At 36.4% G+C, this 11881-nt stretch overlaps 1 protein-coding gene across 1 annotated transcript; it reads left to right on the forward strand.

Moving 5' to 3' along the window:
• Positions 1-2386: 2386 nt before the first annotated feature.
• Positions 2387-8774, forward strand: tmem185 (transmembrane protein 185). Its single transcript, XM_056369789.1, has 7 exons — positions 2387-2614; positions 3494-3670; positions 4049-4256; positions 4666-4749; positions 4932-5108; positions 5547-5670; positions 6558-8774. The coding sequence occupies exons 1-7, from the start codon at positions 2577-2579 to the stop codon at positions 6806-6808; spliced, it is 1059 nt and encodes a 352-aa protein (XP_056225764.1). The 5' UTR covers positions 2387-2576; the 3' UTR covers positions 6809-8774.
• Positions 8775-11881: the final 3107 nt, after the last annotated feature.

Here is an 11881-nt window from a genome sequence, read left to right on the forward strand (position 1 = left end):
GTGCACGAATAAATAGCTGGAGTTGCTGTTTCATTATCTTGCTGATCCAGCTAATTCTTTTTATTCATTTGCAGAAATGTACATTAAGGAGATCAAAACCTGAGTGTATAGCCCTGTTTTTCTCCACAAGCAGTAATTTTCTTCTCATAAGAAGCTCTGAACAAATATCCAGTTAACACTTTCCTCTGATAAGTTTCCATTTCCCTGAAATACAGTTTTTTTCAGTCATTCAGGTGCTTTTGGAAAGTGGGTAGTGTGATTTACAAAGGTTGATTTAGATGGCATGAACATTCAAGCTCCAGCCTACATAAGATTTATATATATCTTCTCTTCAGGCTTTCACTTTATTCCTTTGATAATTTCTCAGTGACTTTATATTCGTCTATGTATTTGTTGCCTTTTGACTTGATTTACTCCCCCGGCTTCTTTATAGGCTAAAATCAGGGTCAAAATGATTTTGAGCTTGTAAAGTGATATTTACAAATGATTCCAAAGTTTGTTGTTATAAATCAACCTTTGTAAACCTGTAATATAAATCTGAATGAGAAATTCAAGTTTGTGGATGTGAATAAATTTTGCTTGTGGCGAGATTTGTGTTTGTTAAAAAGAGAGACAATGTGAACCAAAACTGAACCATTTTTTTAACAAATACAAATCTCTTCAAAACAAGCACAATTTCTTCACAGGAACTTGAATTTCTCATGCAGAATTTTTTTTTTTACAGGTTTGCAAAGGTTGATTTACAACTACAAACACTGGAATTATGGGTACAACTTCATAATCATGTGGACTAGCTTGAGCACATATACATATTGGGTGCACATGATTTACCATTTCTCACTGGTTGTGTTCGATCAAGGTGTGATTCTGGCCTGAGTTGGATTCTAGCAACCCTATGAGTAATTGTATTACAGTTTTTCTCTGTCGCTTTGGTACATTTCTCAGATCAGAATTGAAATTCTCAAAACTACTTGTTCAATCTTCACATCATTGTGTCACTTGTGCAAATCAAAAAAGCAGTTTCTCATTTCTATGAACAAGTTGCAAATGCTTTGGTTCATCCATGCAAATGATTATGTACAATTCTCTGCTGTTTCCTACATTATCAATTGCTTATGTCATATTGATCAAAATGTATTATAATGGGTCTCGGTGAATAGTCTCACCCCCCACAACATTTAGGCATTAGTTCATCGCATAAGTCTTTACATGCAAAATGGTTGAACAAGTTGTCATAATATGTCAAGCATATCTCTATACATTTCCATCAGACTTTTTTTTTTCTAAATCTGTCCTGAATTGGTAAATCGCTCCCAGGTGAATTTTGACTTTCTTTAACGAAGGGAAATGTGTGAAGCATTCGATCAACAAATGATCAACCAGTTTTCTGAAATAGCTCAAAGGTGCATCTCATGAACCATCAACTGGTAAGTATATATATATATATATATATATATAGCCGGAGCACAACACAATGTTACAATGTCTGACAATGGAAGGACAAGTAATTGAACAGGGTCAACACCCAGAGAGAAGAAGAAGAGGAAGAGGAGTGAGGCTGCGTGGCGGAGGAGTTGGGAGGCAAAACAGAGAACACATGGTCTGTCAACAAATTACAGTACAAACAGTAAAAGCATAAATGTGAATCTTGTCCAGTCTCTTGCAATCAATCTCCCACATACACTAAGGTGTAACTTACAATTTACAATAAGTGTTATCCAAACTTTAGCCATAGTTTACATCAGAACATCCCTCCAGAGTACACTGTTATATTGACAACACGACTAAGCAATTTGACTCTTATCCGTACACAATAACACAAAGACTTGTCATTCTGATGGCAGTGACATGTTCATTGACACAGATATTTACTTTTGAGAGATGAACTAAGGATTTTGAGCAAGAGACTGGCTTTTGCAGGTAATCCATGGTGTTTTGCTGTTTGTACGAATTGTTTTGAGAAATTCACTTACTGTTTTGCAAATGTCGAGGATGATTCGAGAAATGTACCAAAGCGACTGAGAAAAAAAAACTGTAAATAAAATCACTTTCCATATCATTCCTTTTTTTTTGTATTACATCGTGATCCATTAAAAGTCTTCTGTGGGACTCAGTTATAAACAAAAATAATGAATCTGATAAGTCAAATAGTTTAAACGAAGACAATTTAGGACCAGTTAAGTAAATTAAATTATGGGCATCCAACAAAAAAATGAATAAAATAGAAAAACATGATTAAGTAAATACCTTATACATAAAATATCAAACAGAGAAACAAAACCAATCAAAAAACAAACAAAAAATATGGCAGACAAGAAAGTCATCAGCATCAGCATCTTCTTCTTCTTTTGCTCAGGGCTGGAAATGTCTCGTCTGGCTACAGGAAGTCACGTGATTTCTGAGGAAAAAAAACCAAAACACACGGGCTAGCACAGAGCTTGTAATGAAACGCAACCAAAACGCTCAACTGCCACGGAAACTACAATGTTAAGCAAACAAATCAGGATAATCAGGCGGTGAATTAGCTAACGACCCCGGGAACTAATGTTAGTTCGCTTACAAGCCTTTGTTACACCATGAATTTAAGAGGACTGTTTCAGGACTTCAATCCCAGGTAACGTTAGCACTGCGATTTAGCACTTTAGCTAACTAGCTATGTAGCTACCTAGCATTGCATGGCTGTTCGTTGCCCTGCTGTACGAAAATGTACTAAAATGCCTGTTTTGAATACATGTGAATACATATTTTAGTAGCTAAACAGATAAAAGTAAACTGTGAGCTAACGACTAGCACGGTAGCTAAAACGGAAAAAAATGTCTCTGGTTTAACAAGGCCTGGCAAACATGCTAGCTAAAGTAACGTTGGGAATTTGCTAGTTAAAGCTGACTAGCTGCACGGTAACTGATGGAACTAGCAATGGGGCTGCACATAAGGGTTCGTGGTGTTATTGATTGTTTAATTTGTTCTGTTTGATTATTCTGATAAATTTGATGATCGACCGAGTCGTTTGGTCAATAAGATGTCAGTAAAATGCCCATCATAGCTTTCCAAATCCTTAATATTCACATTTGAGAAACTGAAGGCAGAGAATTTTGACATACTTTCTTTAAGAAAGGCTTAAAATTATTCATTGGTTATGATGAAATAGTTGAGGATAATTTTTTCGATCAACTAATCAGTGCAGCTCTAAACTGTATGACATGATAACTGCAGCCATTTAGTCAATTCTTCAGGCATGTGTTCAGAAATTATACTTAATAATGTGAGACGGTGTCTTGTTCTATTTACAATTAATGAAAACTTATGATTGACATCAACTCTTCCATGATCCTAACTTTCAGGTTGCTCATTTTATGTGTCACTCTCTTCAAACATTGATATTTTACTAATACACATTCTCCACACACCACCATCTGTTTTTATAATGTTTTAAGAAAATGGTTCCCTCCATTGTCTGTAACTATAAGAACTCGGTCTCTTTCCCCTGTTGCAGTAAGTTCCTGATCTACTCCTGTCTGCTGCTGTTCTCTGTGTTGCTGTCCTTGCGGCTGGATGGAGTTATCCAGTGGAGCTACTGGGCTGTTTTTACCCCAATATGGCTTTGGAAGCTGTTGGTCATCTTTGGGGCCTCTGTGGGCACTGGGGTCTGGGCCCACAACCCTCAGTACAGGTAGACTTAAAACACACATTTATAGTTCAGAGGGTAAAACTAGAAGTCCAGCACATTAAACTGCTTCTCTTCTCATATGTTTACTGCACACTCAATGACTATGTGTGTCATTAGGACACCAGTGGTTGGGAAATTAAAAGTTTTTACCCACACACTAAAAAAAGTAAACTGCATCTGCTCTCAATATTGACCTCAATATGTGTGAAGCGTTGAGTGTTGGTGCTTTCAGAATATATTTGCACAATAGAATATTTGCTTTAAATCTGCAGTAATGAGGATTTAACCAAAAGCAGCTTTATGTGTGTATTGTGTGTGATTTTTTTCTGTTTAGTCGGCCTTCTAAATAATAAAATTGGGCCTTTGTGTGTCTTCTCTTAGGGCCGAAGGGGAGACATGTGTGGAGTTCAAGGCCATGCTGATCGCTGTGGGCCTTCACGTCCTGCTGCTGATGTTTGAGGTGTTGGTGTGCGACCGTGTAGCGAGGGGAAACTACTTTTGGCTTCTCGTCTTCATGCCTCTCTTCTTCGTGTCACCCGTTTCTGTAGCAGCCTGCGTCTGGGGGTTTAGACACGACCGCTCTCTTGAGGTAAAGAATCTTAATACATACAAGGAACGACACCAGGAACGCAAAACAAAACGTCACAAACCTGCAGCCGAACTCTTGTAACTGTGGCTAGATAATTCAAGTTTGTTACTTCGTTACTAATTCTGTATTAGGTGAGAGTTCAGGAATGGTTAATCCTTTTTATATGAACAGTCCTTGCATATAGACAAAGGTTAACACCTGTTGTAGGATATTTACATTATTTTCATTAAATATGTTTCAAGGTGTTCATTTGCTCCTGACACGTCACTGTGTGATGTCATAATAAACACTGTAATCTTGTTTGATCACCATGCAAGACAAAACGAGCAGTGTTTCATACGTCCAAAATTTCATATGTTTAAAATTACAGTGCTGAACTTGTGTCTTCTTCATCCCTCCATCTCCTCAGCTGGAGGTGTTGTGTTCAGTGAACATTCTCCAGTTCATCTTCATCGCTCTGAAGCTGGACAGGATCATCAACTGGCCCTGGCTGGTGAGATACTCTGACACAAACTAGATCAGAAATTAGCCATTGTTTGTCTATCATACACTACAGTTCTATTCACATGTAATCTATATGTTCATTATGCTTTCACTGTAGGGCCACAGTTGGTTATAATATTCTCCTTCCCTTCATCTTCTTAAATGAAACCTGTGTGTGTGTCGGGTTTGCAGGTGGTGTGTGTCCCACTGTGGATCCTGATGTCCTTCCTGTGCCTTGTCGTCCTCTACTACATCATCTGGTCTGTCCTCTTCCTCCGCTCCATTGACATCATCGCCGAGCAACGGCGAACTCACATCACCATGGCAATCAGTTGGATGACCATTGTCGTACCGCTTCTCACCTTTGAAGTGAGTTTCAGATACAAATATGTTACTGTTCAGTTCGTTGTTTCTGTTTCATTTATTTACATCCACATTTTGGGCATTTTTCTCAAATTAAAATGACGCTGTTTTTATTCCCTTCTTAAATTATATCATTAACTACACACATACTAATTATATTGTTGCACCTGTCTCACAAAATTAAATAGAAAACTTGGATCTAAAGTGGCTGTACTAATATAAATAGCCTACCCTGCCCTTCACTGGCCTTAAATGTACAGTTCTTTTAATAGTCAGTTTAAAATGTACACAGGGTGTCCTGGAAAGGCTTGTTCAAAAATAAAACACTCATTTTTGTTTTACACTTTCATTATCCACCTTTACTTATATGCTGCATGCACTTTCACCCCTCCCCAATTACATCCTTTGACCCCCCCCCAACATTCCCCCAACATTGTCTCTTAGATCCTTCTGGTGCACAAGCTGGACGGACACAACAGCCTGAGCTACGTGTGCGTGTTCGTCCCCCTCTGGCTCTCCCTGCTCACACTCATGGCCACCACCTTTGGTCAGAAGGGAGGGAACCACTGTGAGTATTTAAAGCCTGCAATGTGCTGTGGGCTGCTGAATGTCTCCACTGGGTGGGGGGGTTTACTGCTATTCTTTTCTGTGATAACCAATAAAACCTTACAATCCAAAGTATTTGACAGCACTAAAGCACCACTTTATTAGGTACTAAACTAATGAAACTGTTCAGCCATTAAGTATTTTTTTATTCTGCCTATTGATTTAGGTTTTTTTTTATATTGTCACAGAGGTGATAGTTCAGTTATATTTTAACACTGAGCTCATAGTTTGAGATGATGATGATGTAATGCACTGTATCTTTACCTCTCAATATAAAGTGGTCCAGCACAAAACCACCTTTAGCTTTGGCTGCAGTAATAATCATAAAATCTACATGTTTTTAACAGTGTCGCCATAAACTGAACATGAGTTTCATAAAGATAGCAATGCAGTACAGGTGTACCTAATAAAGTGGCCACTGGGTGTATACTGGTAGTCATTTATACTTATTATTTTGTTCTTTGATTTGCTTTGTGTGTCAAATCTATGACAGAAACTGATGATTATTTTAATTACTGAAAAATATCAAAATCGAAAGATTCAGTTTATAATCACAGAAAACAGAAAAACTGAATAATTCCTCATTTTAGAGAAAACACGTCCTGACAGCTGGTTTTACGGCTCAGTTTCTGAATACAGGCTGTGTGCGTTTCTCTGTGGACTGAGGCTTTGATACCTTCACAGTATTAATATAGAACCTAGACCTGATCTATAATCACATTACACATGGACATCTACCTTTATACAACATGGGACCTTTTAAACTTTGTTGTACTCTTGTAGTACGTTAATTTTTTATGGTAGTTGTCAAATTAAAACATTGTCATTTCTGTCCTGATGTTCCTATAGGGTGGTTTGGCATCCGCAAAGACTTCTGCCACTTCCTGTTGGAGCTCCTACCCTTCCTGCGAGAGTATGGCAATGTGTCCTACGACCTCCAACGCAGCGAGGACCCCGAGGCAGTTGAGGATCTGCCCGTCCCCGAGCCGCCACCAAAGATTGCCCCCATGTTCCACAAGAAGACCGGCGTGGTGATCACACAGAGCCCTGGGAAGTACTTCGTCCCGCCACCGAAACTCTGCATCGACATGCCTGACTAAGTGTGTCAGTGCTGAAGTGGTGGAGGGGGGCGCTGCTATACTGATGTGTTTAACACATGAAGCCAAAACAGCAGAGGACAATGCGTTTGGCTTTTATCTACTGTCCTGAAGGATTTGGTCCCCTCACCTGAACTCTGGCAGGAAAGGACACGACACTAGAACCATTATGGTGATTATTAATGGATCCAGTATCCTCACATTGGTTTCAGACTCCCCTGACTCCCCTGCCTTCTCTGTCGAGGAATCAAAATAGCAAACTTTTATTTTTCACCTGTAGGTGAACTCTCACTGTGTTGTTTACTCTCAAGTTTTATCCATTCTGAAGACTGACTCTTTTCGGGGAGGAAACTGACCACAGACGCATCTCAGATCCAATCGGATCTGAACATTAAGGCTGACATGACTGCAGAGTCACAGAAGAGGAGCTGAAGATTTGACTCTAAAATAAAGCAGGGATCTACTGCTGTTACAAAGAGTGAGTCAGAGACGATGCTCGCCTTGCTTTGTGATGGGGACCAGTTGATCGAGACAGAGAGAGACTCTCTAGCTTGAATTTGGGATCAGTTTTACCGTTGTTGCTCCTGTTTTCACTGTTGACCATGTAGATGGAGAAAACAGGGCAAGGTGAGGTTAAAGGAAATGTTCAGAACTTTTCATGTCTGTTTTACATGCCCAGATGTACATTGAAAGAGTTATTGATCTCGAATCAGTCCTCCTATTCATACTAGCTTTGAAGCGATACCCTGCTAGTGCAACTTGATGCTCAAGACGATGTTCTGTGCAAAATACGTTGCAATTTTGGCTGCAGTCGGAAAGTTATAGTCTTTTTAGTACAAAATTCCCCTTTTCCTGTTTCATCAGACAGTGATTTCATCTGCATGACAGATAGAAATTCAAGTAGAGAATTTGATACCAAAGGATTGTAACTAAAAATATCCAAAATAACAGACTGGTGAAGCTTAATATTAGCTGGAATGGATTTTAACACAGGACGACGACACAATCTTGTCCATTTCTTAAATTACAGTTGAGCTATGAGGGGTTACCTGACTGCCAGTATGAACAGAAGAATAATTATAACTCTTTTAATATACATGGTTGTTTTAGGACAGATCGGAAAAAATTGGAGCTTTTCCTGAAAAAGACAAACAATGGATTATGGCACTTTGTTAACCTGTTCCAAGAGGAATCTTGTTAGTTTTGTATTCCTGTTTTTCTTTTGTAAATAACAGAAGTTATCGGGTTAGGGACCAGAGTGGAGATGGCAGTGTTGAATGTTGGAGGCAGACCTGGAAAAAGAAAAACAAAGACTTTTCTTTCAAACACTCATTTGCCTCTGTTTTCATTGTGTGCAAACAATCAAGCGTCACCACATCAAACCAAGACGGAGTTAAACAAGTTGGTAACCACAGATTAAGATTCTTATCTGACTTGACTTTTTTGGTTTGTCCACAACTTTGTCATTCATAATTTTACAATATGCAGTGAATACTGTACCTCATATGGGAGTCAAAGCCCCTGTGTGTAGGATGCGATTTAACAGGTTTCAGACTTTTCAAATGGCTCAAGTTTTTGGTTTGAGAAAAAAGGTTTGTTCAGGAGCCGTGGTTTGTCACTCGCTTTGGTAGGTCTTATTTCATAGGAGTTGCCAAAGCCGGACATCCTTAAATCCTTAATATCGGCCATAACCAGTTGAAACAGTGAAAACTTTGGAATTTCTTTTTATCCAGATCTGATTTAGTAGAGAGTATAACTCCTGAAATTCCCTGTGTGTTTGTGTGTGTGTGTGTGTGTGCGCGTGCGTGCGTGCATTGCCAGATTTCCTCCAAAAAGCAAAAAATAGTCATCTGCATTGTTTAATATTTTATTTTGTTTGCTACAGTGTCCAGCATCTTCTTTGTACCTTTTTGTCCACACATTGTCTTTTTTTTCATTAAACCGGTCTGATTTATTCATCAAGCTCCAACCAGAACACCGTGGTTTCTTCTGATGACCATCATCAGACATCGATACTGTGTACACACATTTATTTATTTAAGAATTAGATGAAAAAAATTAAACGACAACAACAAAAAAATCCCCCTTGAATTGTTCTTTGCTGTCATCATATTACATTGGTTCTTTTCTACAATTTTAAACTTTTTGCATTGATTAATGTCGATCAGCCAAATACTATGGAATCTACCAGGAATTAAGTTGCAGATCAAACTTGCAAACCAGTGTGTTTGCAAGTTTGAACTATTAGTTAGAAAATAGGACTGGGTACCATACTTTCATGCTTTTGTGTACCAACTGAGTTGATTTGAGACTGATTATTTAAAACATTTTCCATTTTATCATCAATACTTACAAATAAAGTAAAATAAAATGACATAAATGCAATGAATAAACATGGATAATAAAACAAAAATGTTCTAAAAGGAAAAGACCAAACTATATACAAAGGGGTACTGTGAAAGATCACAAACATTAAAGGAAAATATTTAAGGCTTTAAGAGATTCCACTGTTTTAATTGCACTGACTGTTGGGGATCGAAAGAACAGTCACAGTATAGTAAGTCATTAAAATATCAAAAAGGAGTCATAGTATAGTAAGGCATAAAAAGCCACGAAAACGACAGTATAATAAGGAAAAAATGGCATAGACATAGAAAAGACACATCATAGTATAGTAAAGCATAAAGTCATAAAAACATCATAGTATAGTATGACAAAAAAAAGCCATGATACAGTATGGCAAAAATGTTTCAAAAAACGACAGTATGGCAAAAAAGTTTCAAAAAACGACATAGTATAGTGTGTCAAAAAAGTTAAAAGAAAACAGCATAGTATGGCAAAAAAGTTGATAAAAACAACATAGTACAGTGTGGCAAAAGGTTTTAAAAAACGTCATAGTATATTTTGGCAAAAAAGTTTTTAAAACCGACAGTATAGTATGGCAGAAAAGTGAAAAACACCAACATAGTATAGTATGGCAAAAGTGTTTTAGAAAACGACATAGTATAGTTTGGAAAAAAAGTGACAGTGAATGACAAAGTATAGTAGCCTATGGCAAAAAAGTTTTTAAAAAACGACATAGTATGGCAAAAAAGTTTTTAAAAAACGACATAGTATAGTATGGCAAATAAACGACATAGTATTGTATGGCAAAATAATAAAAGAAAATGACAGTATAGTATGGCAAAAAAATGACATATTATAGTCTGGCAAAAAAGTTGAAAAAACAGCATTGTATAGTATGGCAAATAAACGACATAATATAGTAAGGCAAAAAAGTTGAAAAAACGACATAGTATAGTATGGCAAAAAAGTTTCAAATAACGACGTAGTATAGAGTGGCTAAAAAACAATATATTATAGTATGATAAAAAAGTAAAAAAAGCGGCATAGTATAGTATGGCAAATAAATGACAGTATAGTATGGCAAAAAATTTGAAAAAATGACATAGTATAGTATGGCAAACAAGTTGAAAAAACGGCATAGTATAGTATGGCAAATAAATGACAGTATAGTATGGTAAAAAATGGCAAAAAAACAATGTAGTATATTAAGGCATAAAAGGTCATAACAACGTCATAGGATGGCAAGGAATCAAACAACATAGTGTAATAAGTCATAAAAATACAAAAAAAACGTCATAGTATAGTAAGTCATAAAAATGCCAAAAAACGTGATAGTATATTAAGGCATAAAAGGTCATAACAACGTCATAAGATGGCAAGGAATCAAACAACATAGTGTAAGAAGTCATAAAAGTACAAAAAAAAAGTCATAGTATAGTAAGTCATAAAAATGCCAAAAAATGTCATAGTATAGTATGGCAAAAAATGTTGAAAAAACAACATAGTATATTAAGGCAAAAAAGTTCATAACAATGTCATACTATGGCAAGGAATCAAACAACATAGTATAATAAGTCATAAAAATGCCAAAAAAACATCATAGTATAGTATGGCAAAAAATTTCGAAAAAACGTCATACTATAGTATGGCAAAAAATGCCGAAAAAACAACATAGTATATTAAGGCATGAAAGGTCATAACAACGCCATAGGATGGCAAGGAATCAAACAACATGGTATAATAAGTCATAAAAATGACAAAAAACGTCATAGTATAGTAAGTCATGTAAATACCAAAAAAACGTCATAGTATAGTATGGCAAAAAATGGCAAAAAAACAGTGTAGTATTTTAAGGCATAAAAGGTCATAACAACGTCATAGGATGGCAAGGAATCAAACAACATGGTATAATAAGTCATAAAAATGCCAAAAAACATCATAGTATAGTATGGCAAAAAATGGCAAAAAATGGCAAAAAAACAATGTAGTATATTAAGGCATAAAAGGTCATAACAACGTCATAGGATGGCAAGGAATCAAACAACATGGTATAATGAGTCATAAAAATGACAAAAAACGTCATAGTATAGTAAGTCATGTAAATACCAAAAAAATGTCATAGTATAGTATGGCAAAAAATGTCAAAAAAACTGTGTAGTATATTATGGCATAAAAGGTCATAACAACGTCATAGGATGGCAAGGAATCAAACAACATGGTATAATAATTCATAAAAATGCCAAAAAATTTCATAGTATAGTATGGCAAAAAATGTCGAAAAAACAACATAGTATATTAAGGTATAAAAGGTCATAACACCGTCCTAGGATGGCAAGGAATCAAACAACATGGTATAATAAGTCATAAAAATGCCAAAAAACATCACAGTATAGTAAGTCATAAAAATGCCAAAGAACGTCATAGTATAGTATGGCAAAAAATGTCGAAAAAACAACATAGTATATTAAGGCATAAAAGGTCATAACAACGTCATAGGATGGCAAGGAATCAAACAACATGGTATAATAAGTCATAAAAATTCCAAAAAACTTCATAGTATAGTGCGTCATAAAAATGCCAAAAAACGTCATAGTATAGTATGGCAAAAAATGGCAAAAAATGGCAAAAAAACAATGTAGTATATTAAGGCATAAAAGGTCATAACAACGTCATAGGATGGCAAGGAATCAAACAACATGGTATAATGAGTCATAAAAATGCCAAAAAACA

This window comes from Seriola aureovittata, chromosome 23 (genome assembly GCF_021018895.1).
Source record: "Seriola aureovittata isolate HTS-2021-v1 ecotype China chromosome 23, ASM2101889v1, whole genome shotgun sequence".
Classification (NCBI taxonomy): domain Eukaryota; kingdom Metazoa; phylum Chordata; class Actinopteri; order Carangiformes; family Carangidae; genus Seriola; species Seriola aureovittata.